The sequence below is a fragment of the Gopherus evgoodei genome, chromosome 1, assembly GCF_007399415.2.
Source record: "Gopherus evgoodei ecotype Sinaloan lineage chromosome 1, rGopEvg1_v1.p, whole genome shotgun sequence".
In the NCBI taxonomy this organism is placed as follows: Eukaryota; Metazoa; Chordata; order Testudines; family Testudinidae; genus Gopherus; species Gopherus evgoodei.
In genome coordinates, this window is record NC_044322.1 from 137,936,002 (window position 1) to 137,960,489 (window position 24,488).

Genomic DNA, 24,488 nt, shown 5'->3' on the forward strand with positions numbered 1-24,488 from the left:
CGTTACAGATTGAAGAGCTGGTCACCCATGCGATACTCAATTCCAATTCCAGAAGAAAGGCAATTACAAAGAAGAATCAAGATTATGGCAATAGATGGAAAAAAGGGTTGGGGCAATAACACAGCCCTGCTGTGGCTGGCTGGCTGGCAACCCTACTGTTGCTTAATATGCCTTATCATCTCCAACAAGTACAGCTGATTAGGACTTATTTCACATCTCATTCTGAAGACACAACCTCCAAAATGCAAAGCTGCATTCTTCACCCTCCTGACATGTTGGGACAATGGTTTAGTATTACATTTAGGGGAAGACTGCTGTCTACTTAATCAACACCACCACTTCCTACATCTCCCTGGGACTTTAAGGTCTCCCAACCAATATATAGATTTCCATTGTTGCCCAATCTTCAGACACTTCATTAAGTGAGTGCCTCCCACTGACACGCACAGTATTGCACTCTCACCAGTGTTCCTACAATATAGCTTACTGTATATACTCATTCATAAGCCGAATTTTTTTTTGTAAAAAGGGAAGCACCAGAGAAGGAGGTTGGCTTATGAACAGGTATAGAGGGGGAGAAGTGGGACACAGCCCCTCCCCCCAACAGAGGGAGCAAGGAGAGGCACCACAGCCAGCAGAGCCAGAAGGTAAGAGGCGGGGCCAGAATCTCTCTGCTTCTGGCCACACTGCTCTCCCCGCAGCCTCTAAAGCAGCTGCAGCTCCGGGGCTGGCAGGCTGCAGCCGTGCTGCTCAGCACCACCCCCAGAGCAGGCTGTGGCCATGCCACCTAGCCCACTGGAGCACACTGCAACCGTGCCACCCGGCCCAGCCTGCTGGAACATGCTGTGGCCATGCCGCCGGGTCTGGCCCACTGGGGCAGGCTGCAGCCATGCTGCCCAGCCTGCCAGAACAGCTCCGGCCAGGACAGAGACATCCTCCCCTGGCCCTCCCCAGATAAAGTGGGAAGGGATGGGATGGAGAGAGTGTAGGGGTCCCAGGCTAAAGATGAGGTCATGTGGGGGGTGGTCACGGGGGTTATACCCCTGAACCCCAGCTTCTCCCCCAAAATATAAATTTCCCCACCAGTTGCTGTTCCAGCACTTATGGATAAGCAATTGGTGCACCGGGACACATGGTTTGTGTACCATGCCTGCCGCCGCTCAAGGTACACAAACCATCTCAGCCCACCAGCAGCTTATCCTGATGGCCCGGGAGCCAAAAAGTTTGCTGACCCCTGAATTATAGGGTTGGCTTATGAATAGCTCATTTTTACTTATCCATGTTGGGGGGGTTAGCTTATAAATGAACCGATTTATGGTCAAGTATATACGGTAATTTATAAAATACAAATAAAATGTTCAGTGAAAAAGAAATCCTTGCATGAAATTAAGCAGATATATACATTTTCTGAAGGACTGAGGTCTAGATGTATGATGGCGAGATGTGTCCCATACACAACTCCCACTGATATGTATGAAGAACACATTTCCCAATAATACTGTCATGATATGCAGGCTTGCATTAATTAGTCAAGACTCTGCTATTCTCATTAATTCTTTTGCTTTGTGAAATATGAGCAATTGCAGAAGCACCAAATCTGACAACAGTTAGGACGATGATATTTCATTGGTTTATACTTTAGGATTATATTCATAACTATAAGGGCTAGAAACATTTTTAAATGAAAGATCAGATTCTGCAGAAACTGAATGTGAAGTCACCATATTCACAGTGAAAGGGCTCCACTCACCAATGGCTGAGTGTTTCAGCCTCTGTTTACTTGGATACAGTAAAACTATCTTAAGCAATCTTAAGCAATCACTCAAGGGGGACAATCAAAAGCAGCTGCTTACAGAGATGGTCTTCTAATAGAGATGGTGAAAAATTATGTTCTCATCCACTTGTGGAGATCCCTTATACAGGTTTAAATGTTTGGGGATTTTTATTTTTAAAAATTGCTATTGCTAGCATTATTATATGCACAACTGTTATATACTACTAAAGGCATATTACAGCCTTTAGAACCATACCCAATCCTACAGTCTACATAACTGCTCTTTCAAACTGACAGTTTCCAGTTTCCTCTGATGGGAAATTCTCACGGTGGTTCCAAAATAGCCTCCTCTTCTATACATAAGTTGCCTCTTTCAGTGGGGAAGCAGGTTTTTAATACCAAAAAAAAAAAAAAAAAAAAAAAAAGGAGGGGGTGGGGGGAATTTACCTTCAGAAAAGTAGACAGAGGAATAACATTGAAAATACTCTTATTCTTCCTCATATACAAGGACAAGAGGTCACTAACAAATTAGGATGCAAGATATTTAAAAAAGATGAAAAATACAGTTAATTGTTGGTTTTAATGAAGCACATACTTTAGTAATATTTAGTAAAGGATTAGACAATTATATGAATACAAATATGGAAACAAAAAGTAACCAATTGTGATTTACCAACAGACCTTTTGCTCATACTCTTGGAATTTCCACTGAACACAAACATCAATATTTATAGTGAAATATCCAAACTGTTCTGCTGAAGACCACTGGAGAAATAAACCTCCAATGATAATATGTGGGTTGAACAATATTTGGGAAATTCTAGTGAAAGAAAAATTCACCTACAAAAAAAATTTCAAAACTATTTTGAAATGTGGTTACTAGAAAAAAAAATCACAGAAAAAAAATCTCACCAGCTGACAAGCCTTTAACAGTTATGTTCTTTGTTTAGTAAACACTGATAACTGTTTTGTTTAATGAGATTAATTCCTTATGTATTCTTAAATATATATAATAGTATCTGTAACTATACTTGTATTGGGACTATTATGTAGGTTTGTATAGTATTAGTCGGACACAGTATACTAGTGGCCATCATTGAATTACTGAATTCCTATATTCCTAAGTGAAAAACTGATACTTTATTATTGTTCTGTACTATACTCAGAAATGCAAAGTGGGTGAGGCAATATCTTTTATTGGACCAACTTTTGAGCTTCTAGCTCATCTTCAGGTCTGGAAAAGGTAACCAGAGTATCACAGCTAAATACAAGGTGGGACAGATTGTTAAGAATAAGGGGTTAACACACATTGCAAAAGAAACTTTTTAAAATGAAATAGGCAATTAACCTTTTTCAAACCTGAAAGAGAGGTCTGTTGTCTCTTCCACCAACAGAAGTTGGTCCAATAAAAGACACAAGCTTACCAGTCTTGTCTCTCAAATCCAGTGATCACCATGGTACAACAACAATACAAACTATATTGTTTGTGTTATTTATTTGTTACAACGTCAAGTATTATTAAAAACAATTAACAGTTTTAACTGGAATTGTAAACAATCATGAAATTGGCCACATGACCTTTACTCAGACACAAAAATATGATGCATAAGGAAAAGTAAAATTACTTTTCAGCTGTTCAATATGAGATAAATAAACGAGCACAAATGCCATAGCATTTTATGCTTAGGGAAGAAAAAAGTCACCACAATTGAGCTATGACCTCAAAAGCAAAATGTCTTCTTTTAACAAAAGTATGCCTCAGTAACTGTTTTGAGTTACTAAATAGACTGGTAACTGCAATAAAACAGCCAGTGGACTATCAGATAAGGCCCTAATTCAGCAAAGCATTTAAACGCTTCCTTAACTTGAAGTGAACCACAATGCTTAAGTGTTCTGCTAAACCAGGATTTACTTAAGATTGTGCTTAAATGCTTTGCTGAATTGATGCTTACATCAGGAAAAAGATAAAATATAAAATGAAAAAATAAAATGATAAAAGCAATATCCACACACAAGAAAAAAGTGCATACAGAGATTAGATATTGCTACAGATCTTCTGAAATACTGTGCTAATTTCAATGCCAACCTGAGAAAAGAATAGAGGAAAGTGGCATGGAAAACTGGCTCTGTAATTATAACAACAGTGCAATGTGGTTAATATCACATCAAGACCTGAACATTTTTATTTTGCAGTTCTACAATATGACAAAGAATGTATTCTTCTCAAATGGAAATGCACGTGCCCCCCTGCACCTCCACACAGAGAACGTCAAACTACCGTTGCAGCTCTTTTAAAGATGAAGGTGAGCTGTGTATCACTGATAACTGTAGTGGCCAGCACCAGATACAAAAACACTCAATGCATTATCAGTGTGAAGGGAGTTAAGAACACCACTAAAGAAAAATGAGCATCAAGTACACATGAAACCACAGGATGTAAGTCTCAAAAATGAGTACATTAGTGAGATGAGCGCTAACTGAACTGAGGATGGAAATTACATTAGTATAACTATGTCTCTCTTGGGTGTGAAAAATCCATACCTGAGCAATGCACTTAAACCGACCCATCCCCTGATGTACACAGCAATAGGTCGATGGGAGAAATCGCCCATCAACTTCGCTACTGCCTCTCAGGGACGTTGAGTACCTACGCTGATGAGAGAAGCCCTCCTGTCTTCACTGAAGCACTACAGAGGCACAGCTGCAGCATTTTAAGTGTAGACAAGCCCTGAGTGTTTGTAAGCGACTATAACAGCACTGAAAGGTTAAGTACATGGTACTCTAAAAGGTGCTCTACAGTATAAAGCATATCCTGGAAAACTGCCAGGGGAATACAAACAGACAAGCCTATAAGAGGCCAATTTGCCTTTGCATGTTTTCTTTTCAATACTACTCACAACAGCCATTGCTTCCTCCCACTTAAGATCTGTAAAATGATATTCCTTTGTGTGATATACATTTCTGAACAGTTAGTCATCATCAAAAAGCGTTAGAAACACTAACTAGTTAATGATACATACATTAAATGTATTAACAGTACTTAATTTTTTTTTAATGACTGTCAAGTAACAATCCATTTAGGGCTCAAAGAAAATCTTTAGCTTTGTGATATATTGTGCATATGAGGAGTGGATCTGGGGAGAAAAAAGCATACTGATGTTTGAAAAAACTTGGGACTGGTAGAATTGAAGAATGTATTCTATTCTTGTGGACTTTTTCTGAACTATTCAGAGAAACAGAAATTCACTGAAATAAAAAGATCCTCCAACGGTGACACAAACTCAACATTTCAGTATTCTTCATCGTCAGACTCTGGACTCATTCTGGATTCACGTTGCATCAACTAACATGAAAGGAAAGATCCTACACTAAAATATATAATTTTGTGCTAAACTTTAAAATCCTCCAGTCCTTAAACTGAACTCCCACAGAAGTAAAAAAGCAGCCATATAAAGAGTGCCATTTTATATTTAATTGACATAATTAATCTATCAAACAGTGACAAAAAACTCAAATTTCCACCACCACAAGGTAAAATAAACTTCAAAAGCAGAAAGGATACAGATTTTTGTTACTTATTGGTTACAATCAGGAAAATAGTTAACCCAGAGATCATAAAAGAAATCCGAAGACTAGGGGTGGGGAGACTGTTTCAAAGAAGCAAAGTCCACATTTAAAAAGAAAAAGGAGGGAAGGAGACAATTTCCCATTGTAAAAAAATTTTAAAGGGAGGTAATTTTTTTTATTTTGCAATATTTATTTTTAGTGTCAAACTAATCTAGGAGTAGTACAATGAAATGAAAGGTAAATTTTAGGCAGAATATCAGGAATTATTTCGGACAGTAGGATACAATAAAACAGCCTCCTAAAGGAAGTCTCATTGCTTGTAATTTTTAAAACTAGACTGGACAAAATGCTGCAAAATGCTAACATTGTAGGGAACAATCATCCATTTGCAGGGAGACCAATTATTTACTAGGTCACTTCTATTTGTAACGTCTGCAATTCTTTGATTCTAGGAAAGCAAAAGCTTTAGATGAAAAACCCCATGGAACATTTTCTGTATGCCCTAACAATATATGACATTAGTAGAGTACCAAACAGGTAAAATTTCAGTAGGCCTGTAATATCCACCTCATTAGGAAATTCCCCTCTTACCACAATAAAGGAGTGATGAGAGGAAGGTTTCAGAGCATCCTTTGAAAGCAGGAATAATTAAGCTTCCCAAATCAAAAAAGGATACATTACACAGTTTATTGGCACCTCTATCTACAAACGAGTCTTAGCTGGTATGTCATCCTCTTACTTTCACCTCAAGTAATAGGATTACAAAATGCCACTAAACTATAATAGTGGAGAAAAAAAGAATGGGATGATTTTTCAATCCTATAATTTAGCAATATGATGTTCCTGGGCCAATAGCAAGGATGGCAGAAGGAGAACCTCAGAAATATGGAATGCTCACAAGACATCAACAGAAACAGATCTCACACAAGACAAAATAATAACCCATTAAAATGTTCATAGGACAAAGCTCGAATACTATTTTGCATGTATATAGCATCTTTTACCAGTGACTTCTAAACATTTTAGAAGCCTTAAACTTTAACATGCACATGAGAGCTGGGCAGGTTGTATATCTCTATCACAAATTGGTGCACAGAGAAGTTAAAGTGACTTTCCCAAGGTCTTACTAGGTGTAATTGGCAGGGTCTGAACTGCTAGTTCAATGTTATAACCTTGAGACCATAGTTAGTAAATAATGAAATACACAGAGGCTGTGTAGCGGGGTGGTCACCCGCTCTTGCCCTGAAGGGCTTGAAATCAGCCCTGGGAGAGGGCTGAGACAGCGAGAGGGCTGCTGCTAGGAAAGCAGCAAGCCTCAGCAGAGTGGGGAAACAGCCACAGATGTGGCCACGCGCCAACAGGCCACAACTGGCCTGTATAAAAAGGCCAGTAGTAGACAGAGACTCTCTCTGCCTTCAGATAGAGAGAGAGGCCTGGTTGCTGGGAAGCGGAGGGTGCCTAGACTAAGGCAGGGCTGGGGAAAGGCCAGAGGGGCTGGGGAACTCCAGGCTGGCAACTCCACAGCTGCAGGGCCTTGTCCAAGGCCCCGGAGCAGCACTGGGTTCCAAAGAAGGGCAGCAGGTCCAGACCCAACCTTGCCTATGAGGAGTGGCTTATACTGCAGTCTGCCTCAGGGAGCAGGGGCTAATTGGTGACTAGCAGTAGCCTATGACTGAGGCGAGATGGGGATAGGGGTTCCCTGTGGAGGGGAGACCCTGAGACTGAGGGGTGTATGGCCAGGGGGCAGCACCCAGACGAGGCACCAGACCCGGGAGGGACATGGGGGCCAAATGAAAGTGGGACACCGGCCTGCAGAGGGCACTCCAACAGCTGGAGAAGAGCTAATTTCCAATGACCAACAGGAGGCACTGCAGGGGTGAAGCACACATCACTACAGGCTGGTAGATAATTAATTTTACTTTATTACTAGGGATTTTGCAGTACAAATAAAAAAATTGCTTTCCAAACTCTGGGTTTGAGATCTGAGTTCATACTTTAACAGTTCTCCGAAGTCAGAAATGAACAGTGGAAATATTTGTATTTCAATAACTGAATAACGGATGAAGTTTTGAATGCCTTTTCTACTTCATTCTATATATGTCTATAACTGCTGACTGACTATTATTCTATAATGCACTTCTATTTTAAAATAAATTAAACTAAAACATTAAGACATAATGCCTTTAGAATAGTTATTAACTATACCTGAAAGAAGCTCAAAGAAGAGAGTGTAGCTTCTGGATTTGAGCAGTGAAACAGTAAAGAAGCACACGTGCATCAGGTATGACAAAGCTAGTGTTAATTATCAAGATGACTAAAGTGCAACAAAGATAAATCAAAGGAAGAGATATGGATAAATTAAAAAGAGCAACATCTATAAATATTAGGTATATGCATGAAAAGAGCAGCTTGCAATTCTAGCAAAACACATACAACATAGGGATAATCTCTAAATAAATCTAAAGCTTTAAAAAGAATTTACGTGTGTACTGAATACAAGTTGAAAAGAATAAACAAAGTGAAAGATAATACTATGGTAGTACATATACTACACAAACAGAAAAACTAACAGGAGATTACATGCTAAGCATGCTAAAAAGCGCTTTCTACCATATTAGAAAAGTGAGAGCCTTCATTAGCCAGAGCACAGCATGCTGGTGCTTAGGCAGGAGAAGTACCATTTGCTTACCTCCTGTAGCAGATCTGCCTGCTCAATGGCTTTAAGAACATTTTTCTTGGAGGTCTCCTGAACTTCCCCTCCCAACAAGAACTCATCCAGAATAAAATAAGCCTTTTCAAAATTGAAGATGATATCAAGTTCACACACCTGAAAAGCACAGGAAATGTTGTGATGGGAGGGTAGCACTGCCTCATTAAGGTTGCCCAACACTTCCTATTAGATTCTTCTTTCACTTGCTCATAACTTTGCCAAACTAAACTGTTTAGGCTAGAAATTTTAACTTGAGGCATTTTCCTAAGGCTTAATTTTTTGTGGAGAAGTTCAGCCAAAATGGTTTCGCCACTTCTGAGAATGAGGCTAGTGAGAAATACATCTTGCCCATATTAAAAAATGTTGGGGACCATTTCTCTGACAAGCTCTGGTACTCCCATGCTTTGGAGCAGGGACTTAAATTTGATAGGAGGGAGGCCTTTGTGTCAGGGGTGTGCCTTTACTGTCCCCATGAGAACCCACCCAAACTGGGTCAGAATCACAAGCATTTGAAAAACCACAGTTCACATCTGCTAGTAGAGATTTGCCTGAATTTCATAGATAACTATGATTCTATCTGCACTGAGAATGCTCTAGCCTGGGGTTGCAGGGGGCAGAACTTTTCATGAAATTGTAGCTGAAGGAAAGAAGATTGGGATAGGAGCCTTGGGGGAGAGGGGAACAGGACATACAACCACCCCCTCACCTGACAAGGGTGTTGTGAAGACAGGTTAGTTAACAGGCTGGTTCGGCAGAACAAGTGATGTAAGATTTGTCATATTTATTTTTATATATATAAAAATATAATCTATCCATGTCCAGCAGCAAACATATCACTTTTAAAAATATCTTGTACACTAAGCAATAAGATGATGCACTTACTATATTAATAAAAATACAATGGAATTTTGTAAAAAACTGAAACCAAAATCAAAGTCACTAACTTACACTGCCAAAATACTTGTCAAGTAGTTCCACATAACGATGAATTATTTCCAGGGTTATCAGTTCGTTGTCCTGATCTTCAATAGCACAGCAGAAGTAAAGGCTTGCATATCTGGAACAAAATTATCATTATTATTAAAAACACCAGTCCCCATGTCAGTTAAATTAGTGCTCCTGAAAGGTGACATTTTCCAGGACTGAGAACAAAAATCTGTGTATCCTCAGAAGTAACAGATTAGAGGCAGCAGCACTGCAAGCTTGCCCACATAGTATGACTGCTGTTCCTCAAAAAGAACTGGGAGGGACCACCTCCATGGATCAAATATTTCAATTTCTATGGCCTTTTTAACCATTGGCTTCTCTCACATCAAACTGAGCTTGTTAGAAAAAGCCTTTTCAATTTTCTATTTTTTTTAGCTTTATTTCTATTTAATTAGGTTTGACAAAAAACAGTAACTCAGAGGATTTTTTAATGCATTACAAAACAAATTATGTCTTTTATATACAGTTGAGTAAATCACTTTCTATTGACTTGGTTTTTAAAAAAAGAGTACAGAAAGCATCCAATAGATAAGATCTGAAAATATAAATTATAAATAAAAAGTTAAATAAAACATTAACTTTAAAACATCAGTCTGAAAAGAGAAAAATACCTGTGTTTTTTCTAGAACAGTTTGAAGATTACTCTAATTACAAGCACTCAAAGCAAATCTGTCTGAATACTTCTATTCTGTTACTTAAGGCACATGACGTTCTCCACATTCATTTTAATGTCATCTGATTATTGCTACGTTAAGCAGAACTGTTTCCCTTCCAATACTCAAGAATAATTTGAATCTCAGGACAATAGCAGACCTTCATGTCAAGTTAAATGAGTAATAAGCTCTTAAAAGGACAGGCCTTAAATATGATTAAACAAACAATTTGACCTGTTTCAGACAAAACAGCTTTTGTGTTACTAAACAAAACAAAACAAAAACAAATCAACTCCCACTCCATAACACTTGGCCATAACACACTCCCATATCCAGGCTATGAACAGCAAGCACCTACACCAGATTCAGTCACAACTTTAAGGGCCACATTTGTCATCTTCTGAATGAGTAAACAAAGGCACATGACCTCGTCAGGCCCCAATGCTTGAAGGCAGTCATACTGGTTCTCCTAGTTTTGGATATTTTGAGGTCCAACCAAGCCCTGAGATGGGCAAGCTAAATCTCTTGTCAAGTCTAGAGTGGGTCCTCTGGAGATGAGAATGTGCAAGAGTTTATTTCTGCGTTTTTTCTCACTGACATATGTGAAAATATATTCTCCTCTTAAAACCCTTCATTCACAGAATGTCTTGCCAATACAAACCATGATGAAGGGCTACAGCCTTGGTCAAAACATTTCAGCTTTCTTGATTTGTGTACTTTGGGTATTTCGGGTGATGTATATATGGCACAACCTATAAACTTACCAAATTTTTATTTGAGTTTGTATTGATCTCACAACAAAAGGATGTCAATGAGGCCCTGGGACTTAAGCAGTATATGTTTGCTGCCAAAGTTTTAAAGAAAGTCAAACCACTGAACTGGTAGACATGGTTGGCTACACACCTGCAACCCAAGTTACTAAAACAACTTTGACAGCAGTAGCCTCTTCTGCAGATGCACAGTGAATAATTTATTTCAGGTTAACTAGCTTAAGTTCAATGATTAGTTAATTCAAAGCTAAAAAGCGTTCAAAAGCTGAAAAGCAGTAAAGCTTGTTTTCTCTTCCAAACTATGAATAAAAACTAAATGCGAGAGGATGAGATCTGCTATTTCTAAAATCCTGAAGGACACAGTGACCAGAAACAACTAGTTCAATTCACTAACTGCAGGTAACACTTTGTTTAATAAATCACTTAGTTTTAAGCAGGTTGATTTTTTTTAACATATCCAGCATATTTAAGATAGCTTTAGTTTATTAATTAAAATCTTTAAAATCTTGATTGCATTTTATTTGCATTTCAGTTCCTATCCAAAGAGCTCAAAACAAACAAGTAAAAAATTAATCCTGCAAATAAGAAACGCATTATTCATTTACTAACATAATACAAAATGAAAAAATTGAGCATCTGCATAAATGTAAGCTATATAACTGCTTAAATAAATGTGTGTAGATATAGCGTTTCCTCCTCAGGCCTTGGCTACACTGGCATTTTACAGTGATGCAACTTTCTCACTGAGGGGTGTGAAAAAAACACCCCCCTGAGCGCAGCAAGTTACAGCGCTGTAAAGCGCCAGTGAAACAGTGCCCCAGCGCTGGGAGCATGGCTCTCAGCACTGTAAACTAATCCCCACAGGGAGATGAGTACCTGCAGCACTGGGAGAGCTCTCTTCCAGCGCTGGCGCCATGACCACACTCACACTTCAAAGCGCCGCCGCGGGAGTGCTCCCACAGCAGCGCTGTATAGCTGCAAGTGTAGCCGTATCCTAAGTTTGCAAAAAGCAGCACCAAATTTAGTGTAAAGGCTGTATTTAGTTGCAAATTAACATGTTTAAGTATTGTCAATCAATTAAACAACCTCTCTTTAGAAGTACAAAGGTAAAACAATTAAAACTGATTGCTTAAAATTCGCTTTGATTTAAATGAACCTACTACCTTGCTCTGTAGTATCTGAAATTCTAACAATTAGGTAGTTCTAGAAGTATAAAGCATGCATTTCAGCAATTCAGCTTAAGAAATACGAAAAACATGAAGAACTAGCAACACGAAACTAAAAAATGTTAAATGTTTTGTGTTTTATTAACAAGTCATGGTTTTTACCAAATGTGAGTCAAACTGTCCCCAAGCTATGGGATAATAATTAAAAAAAAAAAAAAAAGAGAGAGACACACCTTGGTAGAGGATTGGCTCAGGATTCTCTGTAGCATCCTCAAACTTGCAACCAAGATGGAGCACCTCTTGCTAAGGAAGATTGTGACCACTGCCAAGGTTTGTCAGTTTCTGTAGATTGTCTGGTTCTCTTTTGGTTACCTGCTCAGGACAAAGACCACCAGAACTCCCTGAATATAAAGGATTGTTTCCAAGGCTGTTCTTGGACTGCTGGGCCACCAGAGTTTGCTCCTATTCCTCCTGGGTTTCAACATTATCTTTGGAAGAATGCACTTTCTCCAAGCCCAAAGGCACTTATACCTATCACACTAAGTAGTTTTTATCACTATTTAAATCCAGTCATTTTAGTGGTGTTCCCTCAGCTGTGTGAGGACCATGACTTGAAGAAAAACAAGGAAATAAAACAAAGGAAAAATTAAATTACTTTCCCTGACATTGACTAGCTTGCATTTTTTTTAAACTCCTTTTATTAAAATTAGCTTTTAGTAGGATGCATTTGTTTCCTTCATCTCACTGGAATGTCAATTACAGTAATGTGTGGAGAAAAGCAATTTCACTGCTGTTTTGTATTACATTCAAAAAGTCGGCAGAATCAAATCATTCCTGCTACACAACCGTAGCATTTTGCAAGTAAAACAGATATGAAGAGATTTCTGACTAAGAAAATTAGACCATACTTTCACCCATAGAAAACTGATCTTGATTTCTCAAAGTGAAAAAATACTTATGTACAGATAGCAAAAATCTTTTCTTATTCATATCTGGTGCCTTTGAGACCAAATTAATTTGTAACCAAATTATAGTTATCCACTGCTTGAGGTAAACATTTATAGAATTTAGTCATTCTAAATAGCCATTAAATCATACATTTTTTTCATATTTGTATTCATCCTTTTAGTTAGACAGCTGAACACAGATCTGGAAAGAATCATTCTCTCTTAAATTTAAGAAAATCTAACCTCTGTTCTTCAGCACATTTGTAAACGCATGAGTGGCTCTTTATAGGTGGATGCGTCCTACTAGGTTATCAAATTAGATTTAAGAAAAAAAGCTCAAAACTAGCCTGTTTTCATCATTAATAAAAGAGAAAACATTTCACTTTCATTATTTTCTTTGCTATTCATTACATGTTTTTTGATGTCTAGTAATTACAAGCTTAATGAGGCAGAACCACCTTTTGTAGACAATCTTCAGGTCTCTCCACTCCAGGAAGCTGCACATTTTTGGTTTACGAGCCAGAACTGTCTGAACAAGTTCCCTCGTGATTTTCTTCTTCTCTTTGTCAGACAACGGGACATACCACTTCTGAAGTCTCAGCTTCCCCTGACGACTAAAAAGCAGCATAAACTGCATCTGTTGAATTAACAAATAAAACTGTACTGAATCTGTCCTTCATCTGTATCAAATGCAAACATTTTAAAATTAGATTTGTTTTATTAGTTTAAAAATGTTCTAAAGTAGGAAAAGAAATGAGAAGCATCAATGACAGCCATCCAAAAGCTAGTTTATCTACAAGATGTTTTTAAAGGTGTAACCATTGACTTAATTAAGGCATGTTCTACACTGGAAAAATGAAGTACTGCTGACAAGATGTCCACAATGAGTTAAACAGTGGGCTGCACAAGATTAACACCTAAACAAAGAAACAGTGTTCAGGAATTTCAGAAAGGGAGGTTACCACCACCAGATGCTGAACACACAGTCTATGGGCTTGTCTACATCACAAAGTTGCAGCGCTGGTGAGGGGGTTACAGCGCTGCAACTTAGGAGGTGTACACATCTGCAGGGCATCACCAGCGCGGCAACTCCCTGTTTGCAGCGCTGGCCGTACTCCCGTTTTGTCTCGGGTGTAGAGGATCCAGCGCTGGTGATCCAGCGCTGGTAATCAAGTGTAGACACTTACCAGCGCTTTTCTTGACCTCCGTGGAATAAGCAGGTATCCCAGCATACCTGAGGGAGCCTCTGGTAATCAAGATGGTTTCCTTCCCCGGTTTGCTCTCGTGTTCCCCGAACCCCGAGCAAGCAGGTCTCCTTCCCTGCGGTTTGCAGGGTGGTTCGGAGAACGCGAGAGCAAACCGTGGCAAAGCTGGTCTCCTTCCCCGGTTTGCTCTCGCGTTCCCCAAACAAGCAGATCTCCTTCCCTGCGGTTTGCAGGGTGGTTTGGGGAACGCGAGAGCAAACCGCGGCAAAGTTGGTCTCCTTGCCCGGTTAGCTCTCGCGTTCCCCGAACCCCTGTGCAAGCACGTCTCCTTCCCTGCGGTTTGCAGGGGGGTTCGGGGAACACGAGAGCAAACCGCGGCGAAGCTGGTCTCCTTTCCCGGTTAGCTCTCGCGTTCCCCGAACCCCCCTTGAAGCTGCCCAACAGCGCTGCAGTATGGCCACATCTAACACCACTTGCAGCGCTGGTTGCTGTAAGTGTGGCCACTCTGCAGCGCTGGCCCTATACAGCTGTACTAATACAGCTGTAACAACCAGTGCTGCAAAATTTTAGATGTAGACATACCCTATGCTTCCAGATGAACTATGCTCAGCACTAGTACACTCACACCTTTTGCTGATACTCATTGTTATCAACACAGCTGTTCTACTGTAGACAAATTAAGAAACTGCACCCTCAGCCCCTTAATGCCAAAACCCATGATTTCTGATCCCCAACTCACTGCCAACTGGATTATAGGTATTGCATTAAGAATACTTTTTTCACTTATATTAATTTATTCCAGAGTAAGTCAAAGCACTTTAAAGACACTGATTAAGTTTCCTAACTCCCTGGGAGGTGGCAAGTCTTTTCCCCATTTTAGAGGTGGGGAAGATGAAGAGGTTGGCCAAGCGCTGCTGTCCCTCCCCCACAGTGATATTACCATTGTGTCTGAGAAAGCAAGTATGTTAAGCATATTTTCCTGCGCACTTTTTTTTGGGGGGGGGGCGGCAAGAGGGGGCCCAAACGTCCATTGCACTTGAAGAGCCAGCGGGAGCACCAGCGAAGCCCAATTAGCCTTTCAGGCGGGTCTGCTTCGCCAAGGGTCCTCAGCCCTGATCCGGCTCTGCCCCCCCGCCACGAAGGGCTCCGGGGCGGAAGAGCAGGAAGGATTCTGGGGATCCGCCGGCTCCTCACGAGCGGCGGCCGGGAAACCCACCCGAGGCCGGGCAGCGCCAGCCAGGGAGCCGCCGGGGGCAGAGCGCTGCCGCCGCCACACACTCGCCCCGGCCGGACATCACGCCCCCGCCTCTCCGCGCTCGGAGTCCGTTCTCCGGGGGGCAGAGCAGCAGTTTAACCGTCGCGCACACGGCGGATGGGGGCGGGGCGCACGGCGCAGTCCCGGGTTCCCCCCCGCCCCGGGGTCCCGTTAAATCTCGGCGGCCGCACGCGTCTGCGCAGCGGAGGGAGCGGCGCGGAGCCCGGTATAGCCGGGGGGGGAGGGTCCATACCCCGGAGACTCTCCCCGAGCAGCCCCCCCTCCCCTGGCCGGACGCGGAGCCGCTTACCGTGCCCGCAGGAGGAGGCGGCAGCAGCGGGCGGAGGAGCCACCGACTCCAGCTCTTGGCGCGCGCGCAGCTGGACGAGAAACAACCGCCCCAGGGCCCGAGCCGGGAGGGAGGGGCCGGGCGTGGCGAGCGGCTCCGAGAGGGCGGGGCAGGAGCGACAGGAGGCGCCGCTTTTCTTCCAACAAAACTTTATTAGCTCCGCGAACACAGGCGGCGCAGGGGCTGCGCTCACCCGGCGGCGGGGGAAGGGCAAACGGTTGGAACAGTCAATCAGCGGGCCCGACATATAAGCGGCGCGTGCGGTCGCCTTGCATCAGCCAATCAGAGGGCCTGGCGCACTGGCACGGGGAGGGAGTAATGAAAGGAGCCAATCAGCATGACAGAACCACAATAGGCTCGAAGTATGGATTACGGCAGCCAACCAGAAAATCAAACACAGAAAGCTTTTTTTACAGGAGCCAGTCAGCGAGGGAGATACAGATCGGAAAATGGCCTCTGTCAATCAGCAGCCTGGCGATAAACCCCTCCAACCCACCCACAAAGCAGGAAGTGACTGAGAGCTAGAGGTGCTCATTGCGCATGCGGACCTGCTAGCGTTCTCTAGTGTCATCTATGCATATTTGCATCCCAGGGGCGTTCCCTAAAGCACGGGCGCGCCCCGAGGGAAACACGTGTTGATGGCCGTGGGGCAGGGAGTGAGACACGTGCACCCTCTGGCCCAGGCCAGCGTTTTTCAGCGGCTGTATCAGGGTGTCGGTGGTTTGCAGTTGTTCCCCAGGGGGCGGGCACAGTCACTGAAGAGGAGATGTAGTTATTACTACCCTCGTGGTACAAGGTTTAGTTGTAGAGGACAAAGACTTCAATGGTGAGCAGCTGAGTCTAATGCCTTGCACTTTTAATTAAAATGCACACACTAGCATGAATGCCACGTTAAAATTGGGAGATCATCTACTCGTAAAGGAAGAAATGTCCAAGAGTTACAGTTGTCCTTACAACTCTATACAATTCACGCTATGCACCTTGTATATTTTATAGTGCAAGTGCCTTCATTTTAGTCTCCTTCCTTGAGTCACAACATGCCATTCCCCTTTGTATCCCTCCCTAAAATGCAGTCCCCATATGTTTTATCCCTAGTTTTTCCCCTTCAGAAATATTATCTAAATTCCTTTCTTCTTTTCGCCTTCCCCTGCAGCGTGGGGCACGGGTCGCTTGCTGGTGGTTTCTCTGCAGCTTGAGGTCTTCAAACCAATTTTGAAGATTTCAATAACTCGATCCTGGGATAGGGGTTGTTATAAAATTGGATGGGTGGGGTTCTGTGGCCTGCCTTGTGCAGGAGGTCAGACTAGATGATCAGATTGGTCCCTTCTGACCTATGAGTCTATGAGTCTATATTCCACTGAAATCAATGGGGTATTGGTTTTTTTTGTTTTGTTTTTTAACAAATAGCTACAGTGAGTCTACAAAACTGGAAATACATTGTCTCCATGTGCAAAACTGCTGAATTTAGACTGGCATAATTTTAAACTTAACAGATTTTCTTAAAAGTCCCTTTTTGGTGTGTGTCAATGAGCTTTAAAAAGTAATCCCAAGGTCCTCTGGTCAGAGGTTTGAATTATGCCAGAGTGCAAAATTTCTGAGTAGAGTATGTGGAGGAACAGTTTTTTCCACATTCACATAGCTCAAACAGCTCAAATTATTTTTCTCACTTCCCTTTTTATGCACCTTTGGGCTGAGAGCCTACAGGAAAAATTTCAGTATATAAGAAATGTGAGAAAGCAAAAATGGGGATGATAGAATAGAGGATGGAATTAGTCTTAAACTATAGTCTATAGTCAATGTTACATGTACCTACTGCTCTTCTAAAGCAACTTCCATACAAGCAACTCAAAGTGCTTTAAGAAACAACTTAAATACAACACTCCAATGGCATTAATAATTATTTTCCCCCAGTATTAAACAGAGAAAGTCAGCCACACAAAGATGTGAATAATTTGGCCAACAGTAAATTATTAGTAGAACTAGGGATTAGAATCCAATGTTATGCTCTAACCACTACACATTGCTCACTCCCTTACCAAGAGCTTCAATCACTTTGGAAAGTGTCAGTTTTTATATAGCTTTTTCTATTAACGTACTTTATTTTAATAAATTACATGCTTTTGGAGAGAAAACATTTGTAGCAGGAGAACTGTTACTGAAAACGCTATTTAGAAATGTTTCCTGCCATTTCAAAAGATGTTTTAATCAAAATACTTGAGAAAATAGCAAATATACTACTTTTTCCTTTTATAGCCCAGGTGGCAATTGTAAGATTAGAACCTAATGTAGGGAGAGGGAGGACTGGGTGGAACTAAACTGAATGGAAAAGTTGATTACAGGCTTGAAGATTAAACTAAAGAAGAAAGAGGTCAACATCCACAAAGGGACCTAGGCATTGCAATGCCCAGCATCACAATGTCTAACTTTTAGGTGCCTAGAAAATCACTGGAGCAACACTGGGATCAACAAAGCCAGAGTTAGGCAACTAGACTCCCTATACAATGAATGGGGAGAGATAGGCACCCAAAAATGCAATCCGCAAAAGAAAGTGTAACGCTGACAGACCCTGGTCATTGGTGGGCAGGATCAAACCAGGGACTTGTGGCGTGCATAAGCCTCTATTGCAGGGATGGCCAACCTGAGCCAGAATTTACCAATGTACATTACCAAAGAGCCACAGTAATACATCAGCATCCCCCACACCAGCTCCCCTGCTCTCAGTGCCTCCTGCCCACCAGCAGCCCCGCCAATCAGCGCCTCTCCCTCCCTCCCTGCACCTCCTGATCAGCTGTTTTGTGGTGTGCAAGGGGCTCTAGGGGGAGGAGGGAGAAGCAAGGGCACAGCAGGCTCAGGGGAGGGGGTGGGAAGGGGTGGAGTGGGGTCAGGGCCTGTGGCAGAGCAGTGAGCACCTCCCAGCACATTGGAAAGTTGGCATCTGTAGCTCCAGCCCTGGAGTCGGCGCCTATACAAGGAGCTGCATATTAACTTCTGAAGAGCCACATGCAGCTCCGGAGTCTCAGGTTGGCCACCCCTGCTCTACTGCATGAGCTATAAGCTGACTAACTGTTAGCTAAGGCTGTAGAGCAGACTCATTTTATTTCTCTCTCAGTGGTCTCGGTGCCACTGGATAGGACAGAACATCACACCTAGAAGGTGTGTGGCTTACACAAGCATGCTGAACAGGAAGCTGTCTACACTTACCAGTGGGAGATACTGAAGACAGCAGTGTGTCCTAAGCCTTCTAAGGAGTTTGGTGCCTAAATCCAGGCTGCAGGGAATGTCCCTATCTCTGTTTGCAATCCAGAGCTAGGAACCCCTCTCCTGGAGCCAGGCAGTTTAGGTACCTAACTTATTTCTAGTGAGAATGAGTGAGACACCTGCTTATTCCACACAGGATAGTCAAAAGAGGAAGTGGTGACCTCATAACTTTTAGCCTATTGATTAAAGCACTCACCTGAGAGGTGGGAGACCCAGGTTCAATTCCCCCTTCTGCTTGATGGAGGCACGTGCTCAGATCGTTAAATTATGGGCTATGCTTATGTGGGATTTACTGAATCTTACCTGCTGAAGCTGTTTCACAGTCATCTTGTATAAATAATGGAGTCATTGGAGCAGGGGGACTGAACTCTGTATCATCCACCTCCTGAGTGGGTGCTCTGAGCACCAGCTATACAGTGATTCTCAACTCTGGCCTTATGACTGAGTTGTTATTCAAAGTGGAACAGCTTCAACTGGAGAGATTGAGAGAGTCCTGTGGTGCTGGCAGACCAGATGCCAGCTCATGCCAAGGTCCCTAAGCCTCAGTGAACACTGATAAATGCATAGCTGGAAACCATTCTGGCTCATCTGTTTATTAGCATTGTTAAAATAGATGTTAAGTTGATAAGAATGTATTTAGTGTGATAAGAATGTGTTTAGACCTGATGAAATGCTTGTAGGATGCTGCATGTATTGATCTTATTTATAACATCTTTAGCATGTAGTATGAAGTTATATTGAGTGTTTGCATTGTAAACCTCTGCAATTGTGTAACTCATCAAACAGGAAAGAAGAATTAATGACTGTGAAGTGGTTTCACAAGAAGGCCTTTTGAAACCAAATGTGCCATTGTGAAACATCAAAGGACAAAGAATTTGTTCGTTGCCCTTCCCTTCCCCCTACACCCCTTCCTACCCATACTCATGAAGAGGAAACAGGCACTAACACTTGTCCTATTAATTTGAACTCTGGGGGAAGAGAATAAAAACACTAACCAGAAAGCACTTTATCACTGTGCTGCTTGGAATTTGGAACATAAGCAAGAGTTCCCCAAATTTACTCCTGGGGGAATTCTGCACAATTGCACATTCATAGGTCCCCCGCAGATTTTTTTTCTCCACAGAAAATACCTTTTGCTTGAGAGGCAGTGCACCACCAGGGCTGCTGTGGTGCCAGAACAGAGGGTAGCTGATTCAGCCAGCCGTGGTGGGAGAGGAGAAGCTGTGTTCCTCATGGTGTCCTGCCCGTGGGGCCAGATAAAGAGGGATGGGATATGCGGGGACAGATAGCAGGGCATACAGGGCTGCTGGGGCAGTCACATAAACTGGAGTTCAGAAGGGCTAGTGGAGGGGACAGACTGGGCCAGGGGCTGAATGGGAGTGGGGGTGCAGGGCAACATGGGGATGGGGAAGGGGTAGCTGAGAAGGGGTGCAGGGACACATGGGGAAAGGGGCGAAGGGTTGGATGAGTGGGGGCACAGGGACACGTGGGGATGGGGGGTTGGGAGAGGGCACTGACACATGGGGAATGGGGCACATGTACCTGACTGAATGGGAGAGGCTAAGAGTCAGCCAGGAATCCCCAATTCCCTAACAATCTTCCCCGCCCCCAAGGAAAAAACCCTGTTCCATCCTTCTCACACCCACACCCAACAACCTTCCAGGTTCACTCCCAGGGCCCTTCCCAGCAATTTCTTCCCTCTCTCTCAGGTCCTCCAATACCCTGACTTCCCCAAGTCTTTGCACTGCTTCTGAGGGGTGCAGGAAATACATTTCTATATTGTAGTTTAAATGAATTATTACTCAAAGTTATGTATTAATATACCTAGTAAGGAATCTATTTGTCAAAAAAAAAAAATTTTGTTGTCTGCATTGCTACAGACATACTTGCTGAGAAGTATTTTGAAATAAATTATCAAAATAATTGAAACTGGTATGATTATATTGTGTTATTTTGACAAAATAAGCAGAATTTTAAAATATTATGTGCAGAATTTTCAATTTTTTGGCACAGAATTCCTCCAGGAGTACAAGTTGCTTTTTGGGTTAGCCTTAAAGTACATATAGAGCTTGCATATATAGCAGCTATTATCACCTTTTGGAATCTAAGACTTAAGGCAGGTCTACAGATCTAACTAACATTGCTCAGGGATGTGAAAAAGATACCCCCTTGATTGACACAAGTTACAGCGATCTAAGTGCAGTCAACACCGGCACTATGTCAGTGGGAGATGCTCTTCTGTTGACATAGTTTCTACTTCTTGTGGAGGTGGAGTAATTATGCTGATGGGAGAGCGCTCTCCCATTGACATACAGTGTCTTCACCAGACAGGCTACAGCAGCACAGCTGCGCCAGTGTAGCGCTTCTAGTGTAGACCTGCCCTAAATCATTTGTGTATGTATGTTTACCTGCTTTAACCTCGTAAATAACTCTAATGTCTTCTTCCTAGTTAATAAATCTTTAGCTAGTTTATTACAGGGTTGGCCAAAGTGTTTTCTTTGGAGAGAGATCTAGGGTATAATTGACCTGGGGTAAGTGACAGGTTGTAACCTGAATATTGTTGTGATTTTTTGTTTAAGGGACTATCTATCAGAAAGACAGGCTTGCTTGGGTGGCAAGATGTAGAGCAGAGTACCCAGAGGGACTGTCTGTGACTCCATGGTAAGGCTGTTTTAGTGCTTTAGGAGTTCACACTTGTTCCTGGGTTGGTGAAATCTAATTATAGAACACACAACCAGTTCAGAGTTTGTGCCCTGGTTTGTAACAGTCTGCCCTGAGGTTGGCAACCACTTTTGTAAACCACAGACTAGACCCTGGGTCACCCACCACATGAGTGGTTGCTCTAACCACCGGTTATACAGTCATTCTCACTCCCTGGCCCAGTAAGTCATTATTCCAAGTGGAACAACTTCAACAGGAGAGATTCAGGGAGCCCCATGTCAGAATATCCCATATCTAGGGTTTTACCAAATTCACATCCGTGAAAAACACATCATGGACCATGAAATCTGGTCTCCCACCATGAAATCTGGTCTTTTGTGTGTTTTTACCCTATACTATACAGATTTCACAGCGTTTCTCAAATTGGGGCTCCTGACCCAAAAGGGAGTCGGAGGAAGGGTCACAAGGTGATTTTAGAGGTGGGCGGTCACAGTATTGCCACCCTTACTTCTGCGCTGCCTTCAGAGCTTGGCGGCCAGAGAGCAGTGGCTGTTGGCCAGGAGCCCAACTCTGAAGGCAGCGCCCCACCAGCAGCAGCGCAGAAGTAAGGGTGGCAATATCATACCATGCCCCCCTTACTTCTGCGCTGCTGCATTCATAGCTGGGTGGCCAGACAGTGGCGGCATCTGGCTGAGGGCCCAGTCTGCAGGCAGCAGCACAGAACTAAGGGTGGCAATACCCATACCAGGCCATCCTTACTTCTGTGCTGCTGCTGGCAGTGGGTCTGCCTTCAGATAGTGCTACCGGTCACAGCTGTGCAGAAGTAAGGGTAGCAGTACTGCAGCTCTTTCTGCAAGAACCTTGTAACCCGCCCACAACTCCTTTTTGGGTCAGGATCCCTACAATTACAACACCATGAAATTTCACATTTAAATAGTTGAAATCATGAAATTAATGATTTTTAAAATCCTATGACCATGAAATTGACCAAAATGGTCCATGAATTAGCACAGCCTTGTGAGAACTACCTGTTCACATCCTTTCTCCTCTGCAAGCAGAAGTGGAAATTGAACCTGGGTCTCCCACATCCCAGGTGATGTGCTAACCATTGGGCTAAAAGTTATGTTACCTCCTGCTCTCTCCCCACAGATTAGTTTTTGAACAAGGTTTGATCTCTTAGCATGCTCTGAGCATGACTATCAGATCAGGCAAATAGGCACTCCTCCGCCTATCTTCCTCTGGTTTGTGGATCATGCTGGGGCTTAGGCAGCAGATGGGTGTGCAGAGGCCTAGAGAGAAGCAGCAGTGCACATGCCAAGAGGCAGAAACATAGGTACCTAGGGAACTTTTACCTGGAAAATTGAGGTACCAAAAGAATCTAGATAACAACAGGGTTAGGCAGCACCCTAACAGGATTATGTGGATTGCAGTAGACTCTAGTATGATTCCTGGGACTTAGGTGCCTAAAGCTGGGGTTTAGGTGACTAAATAACTTTGTGGATTTAGGTCAGAGAAACTATCTAAGGTACATGTCTCCAAAATATGTAAATGTTTATTTTGCATTCATCATGTCCTCATTTGAACTTGTCTTTCTAGGAGTCCAGCATTTATTTATTTTTGATGAGTAAAAGAGAGAAATTAAATAGCAATTTGTTAAATCACCCAGTACATCCTTTTGCCAGTACAGGATTATTCCCTATAATACATTTTATAATATTTTGGCCATTCTAGTTTTAGAAGTCCTGCAGAATAGGGTTTAACCCCTTTCTTTGGGAGACTGTGCTAGTCTAATACATCTCACTGTTTAGGAAAATGTCCTGATATTGAGCCTAAATTGTCTCTTTCCTAAATTAAATCCCATTACTTCTTTTACTGTCTATACACTACATAATTCCTCTCCATCCTTGCCATATATACCCTTCAAATATTTGTATTTTCTCCTTAGTCATTGCTAAAGCAATCAATACAGTTTTCTCACTTTTGATCTTTCCTCTTAAATCACCAGTCCAACTCATTGGTCAATTTTGTTGCTTTTCTTTGAACATCTGCCAATGTATTAGCATCTTCTGGTAATACAGAGCTCAGAAGTGAACACACTATTCCAGTGTCACACCAGACACCAGAGCCATATAAAGAAAATCTATGATCTGTCTGCTCAGTGACTTATCTGCAAGGTCCTGGTCCTACAAACACTTAAGCTCATGTTTTATCTCAAGCACTTTAGTAGTTCATTGAGTATTATTCACAAGCTTAAAATTATGCACACATTTTAGTGTTCCTAAGATCAGGCCCAAAATTTCATTGACTTTTTTAGCTCCCATATCATACTCCAATTAATGTCAGATTTGCTGTCCAGTCTGTTCATGATCCCTTTCAATGGTCCTACCCCTGCTTTCTCTCACCCACTGGATGTCTGTTCCTTTGACTATATTAGCTTGCATTTTTCAAGATGAATCTTCTTTTTTTCTTTTTTCTATTTCCTGTCTTTACTTCTCTTCTCTTTAGGTCTCATTGTATTATTTCTCTATCTTGACTGATATTTGCAAATCCTCCCAATTTAGTATCACCTTCCAGATTTCATAATGAGATGCTGACACCCACGTCTAATTAATAATGAAGATATGAATTAAGTTCAGGCCTAATACTGATCCCTGTAATAACCAGCTGATCGCTCTTTCCATAACTCAGTAATTATTTTGTATAATTACTTATATAGCAGCGTGCTAGGACTTTTGTAGAATTAAAGCCCAGGTCCTGCCCACAAAAGCTCACAATCTAATTTTAGACACAGCACAATGAGTCTTCTGTTCACTTTGCTCATTTATCATTATCCTTTGTTTACCATCTTTTAAAGTATGTCTGCAGTGCAGCTGGGAGTGTGCTAGGTAGACAGATATCCTACCTCTGCTCAAGCTAGCATGCTAAAAATAACAGCATAGCAGGGGTAGCAAAGGCAGCAGCTTGGGGTCAGTCACTTGAGTACATACCCGGGGGGTGGATTTGTACTCAGGTAGCTAGCCCAAGCTGCCACCCCCCTGGCTATATACCTCTTAGACCCTTAGCAGTGCTAGTACATGTCTGTCTATGTGTGATGGGAGACACACTGCCAGCTGCAGTATAGACACAGTCATAGCCAGCTTTAACAAGATGGATTTTTAAAAATGAGTTCAGAACCTATCGTATTTT

The 24,488-nt window shown here is 42.2% G+C and overlaps 1 protein-coding gene across 7 annotated transcripts in view; it reads right to left on the reverse strand.

The window, feature by feature from the left end:
• The window catches only part of AP1S2 (adaptor related protein complex 1 subunit sigma 2), a 79,969-nt gene that overhangs the window by 31,113 nt on the left and 24,368 nt on the right, over positions 1-24,488 (reverse strand). For 6 of the 7 annotated variants that reach the window (XM_030573566.1, XM_030573587.1, XM_030573577.1 and 3 more), the window contains exons 2-4: positions 13,033-13,211; positions 9,000-9,108; positions 8,031-8,168 (exon numbers count right to left, since the gene is read on the reverse strand). In XM_030573566.1, the coding sequence (XP_030429426.1) occupies positions 8,031-8,168; positions 9,000-9,108; positions 13,033-13,211 (426 nt within the window). Of the gene's footprint in view, positions 1-8,030; positions 8,169-8,999; positions 9,109-13,032; positions 13,212-15,344; positions 15,484-24,488 lie in introns of those variants that run through there. The other variant, XM_030573615.1, reaches the window with a different exon arrangement.